This window comes from Pinus tabuliformis, chromosome 5_1 (assembly GCF_031772625.1).
Source record: "Pinus tabuliformis cultivar Carrire ecotype Pingquan chromosome 5_1, CPIR1, whole genome shotgun sequence".
Lineage (NCBI taxonomy): Eukaryota > Viridiplantae > Streptophyta > Pinopsida > Pinales > Pinaceae > Pinus > Pinus tabuliformis.
In genome coordinates, this window is record NC_142305.1 from 637165757 (window position 1) to 637186383 (window position 20627).

Here is a 20627-nt window from a genome sequence, read left to right on the forward strand (position 1 = left end):
TGTAAGAAGCAGATAGGTGTGAGGATGAAAAATCTGTACCTGCTACAGGTTGAGACAAGCACAACCTTGAGCAACGAGGTAGGAAGTGCGCAAAGTAGAGACATGAAGGTTGAGGAGAGAAGAGCTTCGAGGGAGTCCTATAAAGAGGAGGACGAAGGCACAAGAAATCATAAGTTTTATTCACAAGATTTGTGAGACAAGATAGTTCACAAGGTTTGTGAGATCATCTTTGATTGTGGAGAGTGCAAGGAGCTTGTGTCCTAAGGAATAGGAGATCACAAGTGTGCAAGTATTTAGGAGATTGTGTGCAAAGCTGGTGTCCTAAGGAGTAGGAAGTCACTAGTGTGCAAGATAATAGGAGCCAAATCTGCGTAAGGAAATAGGGGCAGATATGTGCTAGGATTTAGGGGCCTCATGTGCGCCAGGAAATAGAGACCTAGTGCACAAGGATTTAGGAGGCTTCTAGTGCACAAAGATCAAGGAGAAGAGAGCAGGGTTTGCAAAGCAAGTCAAGGAGGCAATAGGGGTACAATTTTGTGCTAGAGGGCTGAGATCAAGCAGTGATTAAGGCAAGCCGAGATCAGTTGTTCCAAATGAGATTTGTGAGAAGAAGCAGAACACTTTTTCAGAGACAGAGTGCTTTGTAATAGATCCAATTGCTCAAGAACAATCAATAAAGTACCACAACCAAGGAAGTAGGGTTTCCCTGTTAGGTTTCCCGAGTAAAGCGTGTCAATTTGTGTGATGAGTTTTTTTTTATCTCTGGTGTTTTTATTCCGTTGCTTATGAATTGTTAAGAAACTCTCTATCTTGGTGAAAGTAAACTAGGTTTTAGTTTTCAGTTATTCATCTAAGTAGTTGCAGAGTTTCATGGAAATTTAGCAATTCATCCAGTGTTGGTTCAATTACTCTAGTGAGATTTAATAGCAAAGTAACCCTCTTTCATCATATCTGCTTCCACATGTAAATTAAATGAAAACTTCATTATGAATCGCCATGGGAAGTGTTGGTTTATTTGTTTGTCTTCTAGAAACAATAAAACATGTTACTAATGCAAGTCCTGAAATAAGTTCAAGGGTGGAACTAAGAGTGGAGAGAGTTATAGTTACACAATAAAATTGGTAGGCTTGGGTAGAATCTTAAAGAATAGATGAGGATTTTTGGAACTCGGGAACAAAACAATATAATTTTAGAACATGCCTGTACTTCAGTGAATTGTTTACAATTAATTATAGGTCTAAGAGGCCCAAGGCTCTAAGAGATGTGAGACTATTTCCCCATTTTGAAATTTGGATTACCTGTCTTTGATGAAATGGCCAACGGGAAAGATGCTCTAGAATCATGGATGCTTGGCGTATTGATCGAACAACCCATTTGAATTGCGAGCTTAAGTCATCCAGTGTTGGTTCAATTACTCTATTGAGATTTAATAGTAAAGGAAACCTCTTTCATGATATCTTATTCAACACATGAATTAAATGAAAACTTCACCATGAATGGCCATTGGAAGTGTTGGTTTACAGAAGGTTGTTTGTCTTCTAGAAACAATAAAATATGTTATGAATGCAAATCCTGAAATAAACTCGTGGGTGGAACTAAGAGTGGACAGAGTTATAGTTACACAACCAAATTCGTAGGCTCGAGTGGAATCTTAAAGAATTGATGAGGATTGTTGGAACTTAGGGACCAGAACAATATAATTGTAGAACATGCCTGTACTCCAGTGATAGCTCATAGACATGCAATGGAATTTGAGAATGTGTGTGTTGGATTACTAGCAAGCTAGGATGAGCACATGAAATTACCACAAAATTGAAAATGGGAATGAAGAGAGGTTGTAGGCTTAAGTAATTTGTGGTAACAAGTATAGCGAGCCATCCCCAATGTTGAGGCATCAATAGCAAAAACTGAAAGAGAGTTCAAATCGTTTGAGGTAAGATGCCTTAATAGACAGGTTAACCTTCTTGGAGTCATTTATATTTTTTCTAAGTTCTAGGTACTAGGGATGTGGTGATGAGTTTTAGGGAGTGGTGGAGACCCCTAAACCAAATTAAAAAAAACAGGGGAAAGGGGACACACCAAATATATAAAGATAAATAATAATATAATCAGATAGATAATATAATGGTAATCATGAATATAGATGGTGTAACTGCATAGGTAATGTTAACTGTAGATGTAAGTAACTATGCACTAAATCTTGCTCCTCTACCCTTTTAGAGGAAAGTTTGTTTCTCTTGATTGTTATTGGTGAACCATCAATCTAGGATAGCAAACTAATTAGTTGTTGAATCTATGGACCTCCATCCCCATGCATGTCCACCATCCCATCTAGCTTTCTTTGCCTAAGGTTAGTTAATTTTCAATTGTTTTCAATGTCATGAAGGGGTCGTTGAGTTCTTTAAATCATAGGGTCTGTCACTGAAGTACCTTGTCATTATCAATATTTATAAAGTTCTTGCATTGTTATTACGTTATTGACTATACCAGCGCTTTTAGTGTCAAGCCTACATGGGTAAACCTTATCAACATTTGCCTTACATTTTATTGTTGCTATAGTACACCAAAATCAATGCAAAACCTTTAGTAAGTGAAAAAGAGTTGCGATCCAGATGATTAGTTTTGATGCGTAACAAGTGAGACACTGTTTAGAGATGGCCCATTTGAAGATATATTATGAGATGTCCCTTAGATGTTATGAGATGGACGTGCTGAGAATATTTTGCATAGGATCTTCAACTTGCTGATAGCTATATACCCTCACCTTAAAGTTAAGAAACATAAGTAATAAATCGATTTGAATATTTTTGTTAGTTAGTGGGTATATGTTAATACTTTCATGAATTCTATTGTTTTGATTCATTTAGTTTGTTTTTGAAATTAAATTGAAAGCTATTCATTTAGAGATTCTTAATATTGGAGTTATGCTTGTAGCTAGATTTTTCAATGTTGAAATATTGTTTCTTATTATTAACCAAAAAAGTAAAAAGTACAATCCAGTTCACATCTTATCTAGATGATAGTAAAAATTTCCTTAGAATAGATTGAGCTCGAGGCTCACAAATCTTAGCATCTATCCTAACAGGATAGCCCGTAGTTGTAAATTGGTTCTTTAAGTTCAGCGTACAACAACACATGAAAAGATTCCAAGTTGTGAATCATTAAAAAATGCATTGTATCTTATCCTTTAAATAGAAAACAAACACAAACAATTCTGATGCAATACCATACACTTCAGAAGTGAGGTGGGAAACAACATAAAGTCCCTTAATAGAGTATTACCCATCATATTGCATATTAGGGCCTAGGTTAGTCCTATGTGAGTTTATTGGACATTTAAGAATTTTGTAGGATGCCATCATGAGGAATTGGCTTATTTGGAGAAGATGCTATCATTCGGTTGCATGATTGCCTTGGTTGGAGGTGACTCATTTCCCCTTTCTGATGGGTTCCTAATTTCCCATGTTTCCTCTATTGGTTCCCTTTTCTTATTTACATTTCTTTGGTTGATGAATCAGCATGTTAGTGGGTGGTTAATGATGGCACTTAGTACTTCATATGACTTATATTAGCATCACGGTATTACTCGTTACACACATGTATGATGGTTCTGCCACCTTAAGGGGTTGGATGATGATGATGTGGGATGTTATGGCTCTTATTGATGGATATGTTCATCATGATGGTATGGCATGTTTTCAGTGGTGGAGTCTTTCGAGCAAGTTTAGAGTTTAGACTATGGACTAGCAATTTGTATTGGAGCCATTGGATGAATGAATAAAGTGCCTTGCGGATGGGGATATCTTCTAAATTTTAAGTTGTCTCTTGTCCCTGGAATTGTCTTGGCATATGTTTGTGGAGCATTGAATTGGGAAACATCACTCCTTGTTCTTTTGTGTTTATCATTGGGATGTTATCTATGGATGCAAATATCTTTTTTGTTTTAGTTGGATGCACATATATCTCATTCATGGTATTCACAATCTTCATAAATGTTGGAGTTCGTCTACTCTTGGGATCTTTTTGGTTAAATTTTTGCAATTTGGGACAACAAGAATGGGTCTCTTGTAGCTTGTACGTTTTAGTCTCACTTGCCCTCTTTTTCTGATTAGGGTAGCCTTCCATGAGCCTTATTTGACTCCATATGGTCAATATAGTTTCTAGGCATTAGTTTTTCTTTCCACCACCTTTTAAATTTCAAAATCCAACTTTTATTTATGCTTTGTGTTGACCACCACGTGTCAACTACCTGTAGCAGTACACCCCCCTTTTTCGCAAAGGGGATATCGCTTGATCAACGTGTTCGTGCCATTCGACTATCATCATCAGCCTATTCATGTTATTTTGTAAACCCAGTCTGCATGTGTAAATTGTAAATAATCTTAGCAGATCTGTGTCATGTATGTAATTGCCTAGGTAAACCTAATCTTCTAGTGATGATCTACGTTTTGGAAGGTTTTTTGTCTCATCGATGCATGGTCGGCAGAGTTTTCCTTCAGCCTAACCCCAAAGCCGGAATGGATTTTGTCATTAGAATCTTAGGGGAGTTTTAATGTGCTAGGTCGAATCTATGTAAAAGTGATTTGGGAATAATCCTAACTATTTGGTTAGGTTATTTTATTACAAATTGCTTGATCTGCTAGATCATGTTTGTGTCGCAGAATTGGGTAGTTTGTGAGGGTCTATATCAAATGGGTTTTCCCCCTTAAGATGTAAAAATGTAAAAATCATGATGTAAAGTGTCTTGAGGGTTAGAAAAATGTTTTATCCCCTCACAAGTCCTAGGTCCCAGGTATTTTTAAATTTTCCAAAGGCTAAATTCGAGGGTCCTTTAAAAAATTAAATTTTAAGAGGTCTAGGGACTAAGATTAAATGATTATTTTGCTAAATTTTAGGCGCTTGGTCCCTTGGGTTAAGTCAAAGTCAAAATTTTGAGGAAATTAATTCAAAAATTAAATTTTTGAATTAATTAAAATGCATTTAAATGGTAATTTCGAATTTCCTCATTATTTTAATTTCGACGGATGAGATTAAAAGATTTTTTGATCCTCATCAACGATCGAGATCGCTTTGACAAGGATCACTCGAACTAGCCGTTGGGATTTTTTTCTTTAAATAGGAGGTCAGTTGTCCATTGAGATCATTCGACCTGGGAGTCGTGTGCTGAGTGAAAGCTCTCTTGTAATCGTTTTTCATGTGCAAATAAAGAAAGACTTTGGGGTTAATCTCTGCTGGTGTTACTCTTCGGAGAAATGTTGTAAGATGTTTTATTTTCTTGCATAAGATTTATTTTCAGCCATTGATGTTAGCTTATTGAAGATTGATTTAAACACATGTATCTTGTCTGATCAATAGGGTTTGAATGATAGTTTAATTTCTGAATATAATGGTAGGTATCTCCATTAGATCTGAAATTCACTATTTTTTTTCTCTCTATGTTAATGGTTGAATTAAGCTGTGCAAGGAATCCTTGATTTTGAGTTTTCCGGCGTTCGGGGAAGTTTTCGGCTGAACCAGCCAACTCCCGGATTGCATTTTCTGAAGAGCCCAGTTGGTTTTGATCTCGGGTTTATCATTAGAATTCCTGTTGCGGATGCATGAAGGGTTTTCTGAAGCACCTCATATTGAACTTAAAATTTTGAAAATATTTCTGTGGCATACTGACAAATTTGGCTATTTAGAGCCTTTAAATTGTGAATATTGTAATTATTTAGCTGGTTTTAGGGTTTTTAGTTTTGTTTCTTGCATATTTTGTTTCTGGGTGTTTGTTTTCGTCATTACAGGTTGCAGATCTGAAGGTGTAGTCTTGTTCCGAAGCTAGATCTAGGCCCTGGAGGGTAAGATCTGGCCTCAGAACCAGTGTTTTGCAGGTATACAATTCTATTGATGCTTGGGGTTTCATTGTTGTTACAAGAAAATTTTCGAAATTTTTTTAGCAGGCTGTGGGATTGCTGCCAATCCTCCATGCAGTGTTCTCCCACTGGCTAGTCTCTGCTTACCTGCATTTTTCAAACTCTTGCTGTCTCAGTAATTATCAGTATTTTCTTGCTGCCTGACGCTGCATATCTCACCATCTACTGCGTCATTCTCAAGATCTTCAAACGCCCTGCCAGCCCTGCTTTTCATCCTCATTTGCTGTCCATAGCCACTCAACCCTCAGCAACTCCCCTATCCACTTGATGCCTCCTGCGTGAGCTTATCCCTCCCCCATCCACAGTCTTAAACTAACCCGTGGCCTCCTCTCCATGCTACCGTCGAGCTTCTCTTCTCATCCGCATACCTGCGACATCCATTTTCTCTTTCATCGCTGCCTCATCTCCTTTCCGTCCACCTGCAGCAGTATTCCCTTCCCTTCCTCGTAGTTGCACCTACGCTCCTCAATTGAAACCCTCACGTTGCACACGCTGTCTTCATCTTTTCCCTAGCCGTCGTTTTCCTTGTCCATCCCTTAATCCTTGTGGCTTCCCGTCAGCTTACCTCGCCACACCCATACTCCTCCACGATATCTCCTCTTCCTCACGCATCACTGCCTCATTGCGTCAATCCAGCTCCCTCACGCAGCGTCCATACCTTCATCTACACGCCTTACCAACGAATCATTCAAACGCTGCTCAACCTGCATCTCAGCTTCTCCACGCTGCTCTCTCTCCGCCGTCAAGTCCAAACCTCTATCGACCTGCATATGCATAGAAAAACTTATTCATTTTAGCATTTCGATTTGTTTCATTTTATTTGGCTTTTATGTTTTAGTTGGCTAGGGTTAATCGTATGCACATTTTTGTTTAGTCTCTTTTGATTTTAGCTTAGGGTTAGCTCTTGTTTTTCTTTTCATTTAAATTTTTTAATTAGATTTAGATTTGATTTTATATAGTTTAGAATTTAATTATTTTTGTTAATATTCCGATTTCATTTAGATTTTAATAAATTTTCTTTTAGTTTTAAATTTCATTTCATTTGTATATATTTAGTGTTTGTTTTAAATTTCATTTTCATTTAGTTTAGATTTAGATACTTTTGTTTATTTTGATAAAAAAATCATATATATATATATATATATATATATATATATATATATAAGGGCATAATTTTCTTTATGGAGTTTTTGTTCAAATTTGTTTTCATTTAGATTTAAATTTTTGTTTATTTTGATTTAAAAAAAAAAAATTTAATTGTGTCGAAACATTTTTGTCACATTTAGTCTTGGCATATTCACTTAAGGATTTGTCACATTTACAATTTTGGGTGTATCTTTTTCGCTAAGGCTAAAAGATTTTAAATGTGGGATTAATGTTTGTCATTTTTATATAGTCAAATGCGCTTAAATTTTATCTAAAGATTAGCTATATGAAAGTGGTGAATCATTTTATGAAATTAGTGAGCATTTTAAATTTCGTGATTGCTTCAAATATTTAAATCTTTTGAAATTTATTTGCTAAAATATTGTGCATCTTGCATCTGGTGAAATTAATCATTGCTTGGATTATTTAATGTTCTTTACATCTTAGATATTTTGCAATTTTTTCAAGCAATCGTCAATTATTTCATAAGCAGCAGCAACTAACTGGTAGTAAATCATTTAAAATTTTAACTGAGCCTTAATCAAGTAGTCGATTGCCTCGCTGTGTCTCCTGAACCGGCTGATTCCCAGCTGGTTCTCCTTTATCCCATAGGGTCTACCCCCATTAGCCTGCTTCAGGGAGATAGTTTAAACGGAGAGATCGGGGATCAGGGTGACAGCCCCCGGTCTGAGCGTTGTTGTGCTGCCTAGACACTCTGCGCGACAACACTTTGGAAATCTGAAAATTATGCATAGAGTATCATTTTTCAGAATTTGCTTAAAAGTGTAAAGAACCTATCACTCTTTGCATCTGTAGGTTGACTTAAAATTCTACAATACAAATCTGCAACATAAAACTTTGAATATTTCCTAGAACAGATTTGTACCAATTTCCTAACCCTCTACTTCTCTTAATACTTATTTGGATTTAGTAAGCTTAGGGAATCCCCCCTTCTGTTGGTTACAAACCAACCTTAGGTAAGAATCAACCTCAAGTGAGGGAAGGTGTTGCTAAGGTGATAGTGGCAACCTTTTTTTGTTCCTCTTGAGGTTTCATTTGGTGGAGACTTTACATCATAGGTGACGTTTCGAGTGGTAACATTTTGGTATCTATTTGGGGGTTATTAACACTTGGATGGCTTTATTATGACATCCAAGGGAGAAAAGGCACCATCATTAGGGAGAATGTCCATTCCCTGGATTGAGTAGATTTGCTGCATTGATGTTATGAATACTTGTGTTGAAGATCTCTTGGTCATATGGTGACTCTGTTGAAGGAACAAAGCCCTTCTTCCTTGAAGAGCTTTTTACCTTTGTGATTCTACTTCTTGGTATGTGGTATGATGATCATGTGTGTTTCAGATTTGAAGTAAAAAAGGCGTGGTCCAATCTTGTAAGGAGTTGGAAGGCAAACCAGTTCAAGTGTGAATCCATTAGCTTGCCAAAGGAGCTACAATGATGAAGATAATGACCTTTGGAAACCATTGTACTTACCCATAACTGATCCTTGGGCCAAGTCGACCTTGCACCAAGCTTCTAGGATGCCAAAGTACTGTTAGGGAAGAGGGGCGATCCTTTTGGGGCCGTTGACTTCGCGAGGGTTGATCAAGACCTAACTGGGTTGATATCCACATGAGTTCCCTTATGAATTACGGAAGAAGCATGCTCCAAGATTATATTGAAATTGTAATGATTCTATCTTTTGTTGCATCTTTCATGGTTTTTATTGAAAATTTTAATTTTGTCCTTGAATATGTGATTATGAAAATGTTTGCACTTTCCATGAAAAGGGGCATAAGAGAATTCCATGATTAATTTTCAGCCATGTTTTCCTATGGATAATCAGAAAACTTTTAGATTAGAGAGCATGTTGTTGATGATAAAAGTTCAGAAGTTTCTCTGGATAGTTTGCAGCCATGTTTGATGAAGGATGATGCTGGTTTTAATATCAGCCTATGGGGCATGTGTGTGACAAGCAAATTGAACAACTTTCACAACCACATGGTCTCATAAATGGGGAAGGTTTTTGAAGCATAAAGAGTATGATTTTATTGGTGAAAATGAAGAATTTTTTTAGCCATCCTTTTTTTCTCAGATTTTGACACAAATATGTTTATAATTCCATGATTAATTTTCAGCCATGTTTTCCTATGGATAATCAGAAAATTTTTAGATTAGAAAGAATGTTGTTGATGATGAAAGTTCAGAAGTTTCTCTGGATAGTTTACAGTCATGTTTGATGAAGGATGATGCTGGTTTTATATCAGCCTATGGGGCATGTGTGTGACAAGCAAATTGAAAACTTTCACAATCACATGGTCTCATAAATGGGGAAGGTTTTTTGAAGCATAAAGAGTATGATTTTATTGGTGAAAATGAAGAAATTTTTTAGCCATCTTTTTTTTTTCTCGGATTTTGACACAAATACGTGTATAAAATCAATATTTATTTTTTTATTTATCTTTTTTTGTGGCTGGAACTTGCATAAGGTATGAAGGTATTATATAATCACTTCTTTTTCATTTTTATTTTCCTCAATTTGTGTGAATATCCAGTTGGGAAATGTGTTTTGAAGGCTGAATTTGTATGGGAAAAGTTTAGTTTATGGTTTGTTATCTACAATAAATGACAGCTGATAGCAATAGCTAACTTTATTTGATCACAGAAACATGACCCACCTAACTTGGCCTGGACATGCCACTGTATAGGAAGTTATACACTCTTGGATGTCTTAACAAAAGCACAATTGATGAACACTAGGCAATTTAAATTAAAGTTCTGACCTGCTTATGTGGATGAGATAGGGTGACTGATTTCGTTTGAATTCTGTGGAGTTGTATGTAGAAGCAATACTTATGGGGCAGAAATATTGAGTTGTGTTGTAGACTTAATTAATACGAGTCCATCAAGGATGGAAGGAGCTTTACTGTAAATTGACAGAAGAATACGAGTGTAATAGATATAATCAATTTTACACAAGCCAAGAGAGTTTATTCCTTGTGGGAAAAGGAAGTTTGATAAGACATGCATGGACTTTTAGTACCATTGTTGTCATGTGAATGTTTCATTGTTGTAAAAGACAAATTTATTCCATGGCATACAGCTTTAATACTTTATTATATGTATACCAATAGATTGTTCTTTACTGTCAATTCAAATATCAAGTCTTACAACCTGTAGAGTAGGTAGATTATTTAGTCCTGTAGATGGATCAAGATGTTCTATCCAGGAACATTCGACATAGAATACATTTTACCATGTATAAGACCTAAGAAGAGACAGTATTGTAAATGAGTATAGCTGGACTCATGATTTGGGTCATAAGATCTAATAAAAAGCCTGGAAGTAAGTAAATTTATTAATGTCCAACTGATGACCACAAAAGTAGGTCAATGGGACTGAAGAAGAGTACAGTCAGTATGAGTGCAAGCTTATCTCCTAAAAAAACACTAAAAATTAAATAATATATAGAGAGAAAGAGACCAGTGGTAGTGCTGCTGCGACAAGTATATAAGAGACACTGGTATAATACAAAATACTCAATAGTCTGTGCCTGCAGCATGATGCAAAATAATAATGGCATGGTAAAAAGAAATGAGTGAGCGAGATGGTAAGGCCTGTTAATGGAGCTAGAGATGTCAGGGGCTCCTGAGTCTAATGACCGATGGCGAGGGAGGTGAACTGGGTACATGTTCGGTGTTGGAAGTCCCCTGGGGCCAGCAGTGGATCTGGCTGTATTATCCTGGGGGGATTTATGAGTGAGGATACTCCTAGCATCCAAGGTCAAACAGAAGAAATTCTGAATAGGTCTGTGGCCACTCCTATGGGACTGGGAGGTAGTCGGATGGAATATTTTCGATAAGAATGTCATAGAGATGCAATCAGCAATGGATAATAGCAGATAGCTTCAAAGAGGCGAAGGAGTGTAGTGAAGGATAAGTAAAGTGGCTTCAGATATATGATGATGGATCATGGAGATCATCATTCCCAAAGAGGAGGGGAGGTCCGATCCATATTCAATTTAATGATTAATTGTAAAGGATAAATTCTTTTGTCTGTGGCACTTTGGATTCTGTATGTCATGAAACGTTCAAATAAATCTCTTTTTAATATATATACTGCAACCACATGTGAAAGATAGAGTGGCAGGGGGAAGAGTATGAAAAACAAGGGGTGGTGCTAGCAAATCTCATGTTATTCATAACTTCTGCACAAGTTTTCCTCCAATATCTCTGTCACTACCTTTAATTCTTCTATTGATCTTTGGCTTTTGCTTGACTGAGTTTCATGTGTCTCTATGTCAAATTGCAAGTGTTTCAGTGTAAGAATTGCATCCTGATTCCCGTCGTCAGGTTCTTGATCAAGCCAATCAAAGGTGAATCTGAAGATGCAAAGAAAAGTTTCCAGTAATGCCACCCTTGTAGCCTTGGATCGGCAATGCAGCAAGCTTTCCTGAAATTGTGTCCAGCTTTAGGAAAAATATCAGTCATTTCTTGGATTTATTAGAAGCAAATTAATATGTAGTATGCTAGGAACTGCCCTAGTAAATCAATGCACATATAGTTTGTGCTAGATTCTGGAACCCCCATGGTTTGATGACAGGATTCTTGGGAGGTACGGTGAATGTTTTGACCTGAAATGGGAGGGTAATTGGTACAGAAGGTAGTGATAGGCTTCTTGCTTAGACGGTAAAGTGAGACTATGTTGGTAGAAGCACCATTATGTTAATTTGTGTTGAAGGCCTGTTATATTCTGGGCCTGGGAAAATTCAAGTGTAGATGCTACATGGGATTGTTGTTCCCTCACCGTTACCTTGTATATGTATTTTGCATTTATAGTTCTTATTTTTATAACATCTTCATTATAATTTATTAATTCCCTAGTTTAGACTGTGTAGAGTTTCGTCTTTATTTTGGTAGATATGCCTTCGAGCTCAATTTAAATTGCTGTTTATACATGTTTTTTTTATGAATGGTGATGATTTTTTTTTCTTTGCTAGTTTGTCCATGACCTGTGGGACTAGTCCGTGGCTAAGAAGCTGCAACCCAGGGGCATCTAAGTTGTCAAAACCCCAGGGATCACACCTGGCCTGGCCACATCAACCCTTAACATTGTTGGATTTGTGCCCATGGGGTTTTGAACCTGGGACCTTAACACAAGGAGTGCCTTAACAGTGCACCCTGTCACCATTTTTTCTACCCCCCATCAGGGTTGAACAGTGATTGTTGTCCACTGTAGTTGTATTTAAATTTGCAGCACCGGTCTAGTTTATTTTATTTTGGTGATTGGTATGTTTCTTCCTTCTTTTCCACGGAGAGTGCAATATCTAGCATGATATTTAAATTCCTTGTAGCAGACACACCTGACAATTGATGATTTGGGTGTTCATCATTTTGGGGTTCTGTGGCTCTTATGTTTCCATTACAATTTTCGTTGTAAATGTTTTATTATGTATAAATCTGGCTGGAGCCATAGACTGCTCATCTTTAGTTTGACTTTGTTTGTTTGTTGTGATCCCCAAGGAGAGTTAATCATTTTGCAGTTGACAAAATGGGAATTTATTAAGCAGCTGGAAGCTATATGTTGTTGCTAGTTGTTTTTTTAACTCTTTGCCATTTGGTTTATGGATAGACTTGTCTATAAAATGATTGAATTTTGAAATGTTAACAAAACAGGCATGAAGATTATGGACCATTTTTGCAAAGACACGATGTACTAATTGTCTCATTAGTCTGTTGCCATCTTTAGAGGACCTTGTCTTTTGCTGGTGCAGATGTATGTGAAAATTTAGAATCATCTGTTAGTATTCATAAGTATAATCAGATGATATTTCTCTGATATTCCAGCATCACTTTGCAGGCTTAATGTATATGTAGAACGGTTCAAATTGGCTTTAGACTGCTTCTTTGCTGTTTGGTTTGTTGTTGGGAACGTGTGGATATTTGGTGGTCACTCATCCTCAAGTGATGCTCCAAATCTTTACAGGTTAGTATAGAATCTAGATTTCCTATTGGGTTTCTGTGCTTGTTGAGCACGCTACATGCATTTGTTTCTTCCTTACTATAACCAAGTATATGATCGTATGTTTTAGTTAGTATACAATATCTAAACGCTGCTTGCAATCTTCTTACAGTTTGGTCTCTGCCTTGTTTGCAGGTTGTGTATTGTGTTTCTCACATTTAGTTGTATAGGTTATGCCATGCCATTCATTTTGTGTGCGACAGTATGTTGCTGCCTACCCTGTATAATACATATTCTTGGATTTCGAGAGGACCAGAGTCAGACAAGAGGAGCTTCACCTGAAGTGATTAATACTTTGCCAACTTACAAGTTCAAAGCAAAAAGAACAACCGAAAGTAATGGAAATAAAGACGACAGTGAAGTTGACTCAGAAAGCGCAGGTGAGGGTGGCTTTATAGCAGCTGGAACTGATAAAGAGAGACTTATTTCAGGCGAAGATGCGGTATGTGCTATTTCATGTGTTGTATGAGATCTAAATAGACATTAATTAATACCGGAGAAAAGCTGGCAACCAAGTAACGATATCTATATTTGTATTATGTCTGATGCAGATTTGTTCCATTTGCTTGGGCAAATACAAGGACAATGATGAGCTAAGGGAGTTATCATGCACACACTGCTTCCATGTAGAATGTGTTGATAAATGGTTGAAAATAAATGCATCTTGTCCTCTTTGCAAACATGAAATTGGGGAATCCAGTGAAGTAGCACCAGAATCTTCTGCACAAGCAGGACAGCGAAGAGATGGACAATTGGTGTGATGAGCCAGTACGAATCAGGCATGAGTTGGTGCTGCACTTCATAGATGAACCATAGTGAGGAAAGGAGCAGCATAACCCTCAATATTGCTGTTTCCTAGTTGTAGACAATACATCTCTTGCCATAAAAGAGAGCAACCTGATGGTGCATGACCGTTACAGCTAGGGAAGACTTTAAAAGTTTGTAAAACTAAGCATAGCTCTTAAACACTGAAGTTAAAAGACATGATTGGAATGTGCAAGTGGTTCAGTATCCAAATATTGAAGGTTGCAGAATATGGAGCTACTGTGCAAACGAGTAACTTTATCTATATTTTCACAAGATCATACAATGGGAAACGTTGAGATAACAACTGCATCGGTGAACCAGAATAGTTATAAAAGTTCTTGCAACTAAAGGGATGAATAATTGCATGGTGTGAATTAAGAATGACCATGTAGAGCTGCTATACAGACTTCTCCAAGGTTTTATATTTGAGGAGTGCGCGCTATTGATGTTGTGCAAAAATTTCAGAAATTAAGTTCTGCGGCATTTATCAAGGTTGTTTGAGCCATTTAAATAGCAAGTTTTTGTTTCTCTTGGGTCACAAGTACTTTCAGGAAAGCAGGTTAGACGATAAAATGCATCTTTCCCAATTTACTATATTTCTTGTTTCATAAGATTCTCTCAATGTCCTTAGCACGTGGCTTTCATTATTGGAACCAGTGTATGATGTGTAGCAGAGGCAATGACTCTATGGAATCTCTCACCAAACACTGTTTTGGCTTGTAGATAGCTCTAGTTATAATGCTGCAGTGACAAACACATCTAGTTGGGGCAGTGAATGACGCTTTTGTCATTCTCTTTTGGTTTCAGGCACGGTCATTAAGTCTCTTTGGATTCATAAACTTTCCAATTGTGATTCATTAGGTTTCTTTTGTTTATATCTGGGACTCACGTTGGATCGATTCCATATTGTATTCGATTCTGAAATATATCAACAGATGCTTCATAATGAGTTAATATGCATTTAATTTTCTTTCTCAAGGTGTAGTAGCACCGCTGAGTCATATATTCACATTTATAAAGTTTTATTATGAATCTGTCTGCATGTATTGATGACTTTGACTATTGCATGATATAAAGAAACTAACAACTGCAAAATACCTAAGCAGGTCAAGTACTTGATGAAAACCGGGTTACATCTGAACTTCATTTGAAATAAAACACGTTTTGCAGACTTCATAGATGGGGCAACTTTCTAGTAGTTTGCATGCTTTAGTAGAGATGTCGGGAGTTGAGAAAGTTATTTCTTTAGTGCTTTCTCTTCGTGGATGTCACTGTAGTAATGACTGCAATTTTAATATTACATTCATTCTTATCCTTGGAGGCAAGGGACAAAAATTCAGATGAAAATTTCGTCATAACTTCATAGAAATGTGAAACCAACAGAAATGACCTTCCAGCCAAAACAAAAAGACAAGCCGAGCGCTCACGGGTGTGGTCTGTAGCCCTGAGAGAGTGTGGGAGAGGCCAGGTGCAAGTCCTAGGAAGTGCTCCTCCTCGCAGTGTAGCTGCTTAGTCAGAGACAGCTTTAAGAAGTATTTCATTAAAAATAATTTAATAAAGAACTCTGAGCAATATTAGCAGCTTGCCATATAGACTACTATAAAGGACCTTACAAAGACGAAGTCCCACTGGAAATTCCTGCTTCTCAGAGAAATGATACAAAATGACAAAATGGCATGAAAGCCACAAACATATATAGTGTAGCAGTGGAATTGCGCATTCAAATACATCGAAGTATAACATCAAAGAGATATCTAGTGTTTAAGAGGTGGGGTATTTCATTGGACGTGCAAAAGGTAGCTTGTGTCAATTGTAATTATTGAAATGAAATGAAATGATATTTTAAGGTCCACGAGACTCAAAATAGTCTATGAGACCATTAGTTCCTTGTTTTTCGCTTTTTGCAATTCAGTCATTTTCCGATTCAAATTGATGATGAGCTGACTCAACCTTCCAACAATCCCCTCGCTAAAAAGACAATGCCAAGACACTGATGCTAACATGTTCTCATAACTTCCAAAATGAAATGTTTTTCCAATTCCACAGCCCTAGACGTGCAAAACGTATACACCCGTGCTTTCGAAGCTTCTTTAAGCCTTTTCCACCGTCCTGTTTCACACCGAAGTTGATGTGAGTTAGTCTTTAATTGAGCAATAAGAACCTTTGCCCTCCACGAAATGCCAGCTCAATGAACTCTTTTTGTTGTAAATCACATGTAAGGTTGAATTCCTCAATGTAATATTTCTTCTTTCTACCCAACTCTTTTCCCCATACCTTTTTACGAAACTTGTCCATAACAAAATCTTTTAGCTCCTTGCTATTTGTGGGATAGACATTGAGGTAGATATTCCATTTTTGCATCCAGGTGTAGTTTTGTTTCATCCATGTTTTCTTTCTTTCATAGATGCCTTCATTGAAGATAACATTAGACCATCTACCTACTTTTATTTGTTCAATGCTTTTTAGGTATTTTATGAGCCACACCATAGCAATTACTTCAATGGAAGTTGATTCTGTTTCACTCAACATTATCTCATAAGGTACCGAACTTTTTATTTTGAACTTGGTCATGATCAAGCGTTTTTGGAATTTCTCAATTTGTTTCCATTTTGAGATGGGAATGTTGCTAGTCCACAATTCACACCCATATAGCGTCACTGGACAAACTAGGGGTCCAAAAAGCACTTTAATCGTTTTCTAATCCCATAACTCTGTCTCTCTACATCTGTTTTGAAGAGCATATAATGCTTTCCACCCTCCTAAAATTCTCTTCTTTCTGCAGTCCTCCCAATTGAGTTTGTTGTTGAAATCAATCCTAAGGTACTCATTTACTTCTTCAAGAATGTTGTTTTCAAAGAAGAATGCATGTTGGCTCTGCTTCTTTTTATTAGAAAAAATCATTATTTTGGTCTTGTTAGTATTGACTTGCATCCCCACTGCTCTACAAAAATACTCAAGGGCATATAAGTGCATTTGCAATCTCTGGGCTGATTTAGAAATCAATACAATATCATTAGCATATAAAAGAAGCTTTATCACAAACTCCCTCAACCGAACACCATCTCCACCTTGTAGATTTAGCCACCCTTCCAATTTATCAATATATAGACCAAAAAGAGTGGGGATAGAGGGCAACTTTGCTGGACTCAAATGTCACTTCTAAAGCTTTCTGAAATACTTGCTAAGGTTCTAATTTTGAATTTCACTTCTTCATAAAGTCTATGAAATACTTGCTGAGGTTTTAATTTTGAATTTCACTTCTTCATAAAGTCTATGGACAACGGCTCTATAATGCATAGGAATTTCAAGTTCTTCCATTCTACACCACAACTCATCCCCAGGGACTGTGTCAAATGCTTTTTTGAAGTCAACAAAGCAACAAAATACTTCTTTTTTGTCCTCCCAAACCTTTTCAACAATATGTCTCAACCTGATGCCATGATCCATTGTAGAATGTTTCGGCCTAAAACCTGCTTGTCCTTTTGCCCTCTTTTCTTTTACTTATGCCCACTTGCTAATTTTGTCTTCTACCATGCTATCGAAAAGCTTTGCAAACAAAGGATTGATCATAATTGTTCTATAGCTGGGTGGATTATTAATGTCTCCACTTTTAAAAAGGGGTATTGCTAGGCTAGTTGTCCAATCTCTTGGGAATTCTTGCTGAATGAGGTTGTTGAATATTTTCATGATGTGCGGTGCAAGAGCGTTCGTTCTCCATTTTAGATATTCTACTTGAAGTTCAACCAAGTCCATTGCCTTTCCTGTTTTCAGCTTCTTAATTCCATTCTCCAACTCCTGTAATGTGAAGAACTTTGAATTTGTGTTGATCCTAGTGGGGACTCCGCCTCAGATTTTTTATCATAGAGTTGCCTTGCATATTCAAACCAGTGACTGGCTGTAATATTATTTTCAATTTGCTTCTTCTTGGTTGATGATATTTACTAACTTGCAAAACACCTCAATGAGCCTCGTGACTTCTCCTTTATCACGGGATAATCGATTTATGCAGGGCGCATGAGAATTTAACTTTTATGTTTGTGGGGAGATCTCCATTGTTGATTGCTCCTATCAATCGGGATAATCGATTTATGCAGGGGGCATGCTACATGTACCTTTGTCAGTGCACCAAAGAATTTAACTTTTATGTTTGTGGGGAGATCTCCATCGTCGATTGCTCCTATCAATGGTGCATTTAAATCTCGAGCCTCAGAGACCCCTTTGCTAAGTCCCACACATCTATCATCGAGAATCCTTCCCCATCGTATGTCTAAATATGATTGACAACTCACATCAATGTGAAGGGGTCATATGTCTTCCTTCCACGTCACTATAAGGGCTAAGTTGATGATCATGGGTTCTATTTTATATTATTGGTCTTACCTTCCATGTCACTATAAGGGCTAAGTTGATGATCACGGGTTCTATTTTAAATCATTGGTCTTACCTTATCAATGGCCCATATTGGCCTTCACCTCAGTCCATATAATATCAAGACTTACCTCCATTAGGCCACATGGATAATTCCAATGTTGCATGGGGTCACGTCCCCCCACCTGGGGTCGAGTTTCCTAGCTTTCTTGCACTCTGGGGACTTGGGGACCACTGGGAGTCGTTTCCCCACGCTCCCAAAAAGCAGGGTACGCAAGGAAACTCGGAAGGGGTTGTTTCCCCTAATTTCGGGGTCGAATCCTCAAAAGGGGGTCGTTTGGCGCTGTAAGGGGTTATCTGGGGTCATTTCTTTAGACAAAATTCGAAATTTTTTAATGAAACATTTTTTTTTTAAAGACACCTGAGTATTTGAAGGGACCAACAACACGATGGGATGTTGATCCAGAGAATGATGCACAAATAGATATGGAGGAGATCCTTGATGAGACATAGATGGGGTTGGTTGGTGTACCACTTAGCATGTTTAAAAATGCAAGTGATTTTGATTCAGATGGTGACATGGTTGACCCTGATTTATTCATGCAACAACTAGATGCAAAGACTAGCGTGGCATTACCTTGAGAAATTATGCTCATTTATCTTTTGATATGTTCTTATGTTATTAACTTATTTGCTTTTTGTTTCAGACTTCAGTTTATTTTGAATCTTGATATATGAATCATGATATATTAGACTTGAGCCTTGACTCTATAAAATTGACTCTTGATGTATCAGACTTGACTTTTATAATTTTATTTCAATATTCAGTATTCAATGTTCATAATTGGAACATCAATATGGTTTAAACTTTAAAACTTTAAACATTTATAATTTTATTTTCATTGTACATTGTTAGTAACTTAGTAGTTACACTGTACAATTACAAACTTACATGTATGATGTATGATTATATGATATCATGCTTTTCGTTTTAAATTTGTTTCAGTTATATGATTCATCGATTTATCATTTATCCTTCATGATGTAAGTGTTATATTATATATATTATATAATGATAAAGACAATTACATTATAAATATTAAAATTTCAATGATATATATTTTATATTTATAAGTTTTGAAGACTCCGACGTGCCCCCACGTTTCTTAAAAATTGGTGGGGAGCTTTTGCATAAGCCGCTCTTGCGTATTCCCGCTCCCTCACCTCCTCGTCCCAGAAACATGGTGGAACATTGGATAATTCTTCATTGCTGATCTCCAATTATTGCTTATACCAATGGTAGCTTGCTAGGGATTTCTATGTCATGGCTCTCCGCTATGTTAATTGACCCACTACCCCAAATGGGGTTAAACTTTAATTGTCATTGTAGGAATTGATCGATGATATTTGAGAGCATTGCACATAGATAAGGCCCTTATCTCCTTTTAACAGTGGGTTACCTTCGAGCTACGTGGAATGTCAAAGGCTTTAATTTTGATATTTATTTTGTTGCATTATGTCTTGAAACTTAATTTGGCATATTCATGTTACAATGTACCTATGCATATGCATTGCATTATAGGCATGTATGGCAGCATGTTGTAATTCCTGGAATAAAAATGGAAATTTTCAGGTTACAAGTTGCTAGGGGAGGCTAAAATAAGTCGGCAGTGAGCCGAGGCATGTTACAGGTGGTATTGCTGGGAGAGTGCACTGCACCAATAGGGCATTGCCACTTGTCCCAAGAGTCAATATTTATTTAAAATATAATAATTTGGTCATGGTCACTCGATGGCAATCCTTTTCTAATGATTTCCACTTTGTCCTAGCATCATAACAAGGAACTCTGAGCATCATATATTGTGGAGCCCTTGCATCATATTATATTTAGCCATGGGCCATGTTTATGATACACAACCTCCACTCTTTGAGATTTATAATTTCAAATAACTCATAACTTTGTGATTATAGAAACCATCAAGGAATTACCATATATAAGTGTGCTTGGAATAACATGTTCCATGGTGCCAAGTGCATATATGAATAAATTCATAGGGAATCATGCAAATACATGACAATTCCTTAATACATCACAACATTTTCAATTCCTTAATACATCACAACATTTTCATTCATTTGCATATTCATAAACAATTTGAGATGACTTATTTTTTAAAGAATGTGGCTTCATGACTTATTTTCCAAGAACGTTTATGAAACCACCCCAATAAGTGTTTATTGTAAATGCTTATTTTTCAAAGAACATGGTTTATGAAACCACCCCCTAGGTGTTTATTGCAAATGCAACGCCATGTTAGGCTATGAGGCCATTAGGTCGAAGGTACAAGTTTGAGGGTTTCTCTTTCTCTCACCT

The 20627-nt window shown here is 36.9% G+C and overlaps 1 protein-coding gene across 1 annotated transcript in view; it reads left to right on the forward strand.

Moving 5' to 3' along the window:
• Positions 1 to 14859, forward strand: part of LOC149166579 (E3 ubiquitin-protein ligase At1g63170-like) — a 78339-nt gene extending 63480 nt beyond the window's left edge. The window contains exons 2-4 of the mRNA XM_089432683.1: positions 12917 to 13042; positions 13214 to 13520; positions 13630 to 14859. Coding sequence (XP_089288809.1) covers positions 12917 to 13042; positions 13214 to 13520; positions 13630 to 13839 — 643 coding nt within the window. The 3' untranslated portion in view covers positions 13840 to 14859. The remainder of the gene's footprint in view (positions 1 to 12916; positions 13043 to 13213; positions 13521 to 13629) is intronic.
• The last annotated feature ends 5768 nt before the right edge of the window (positions 14860 to 20627 follow it).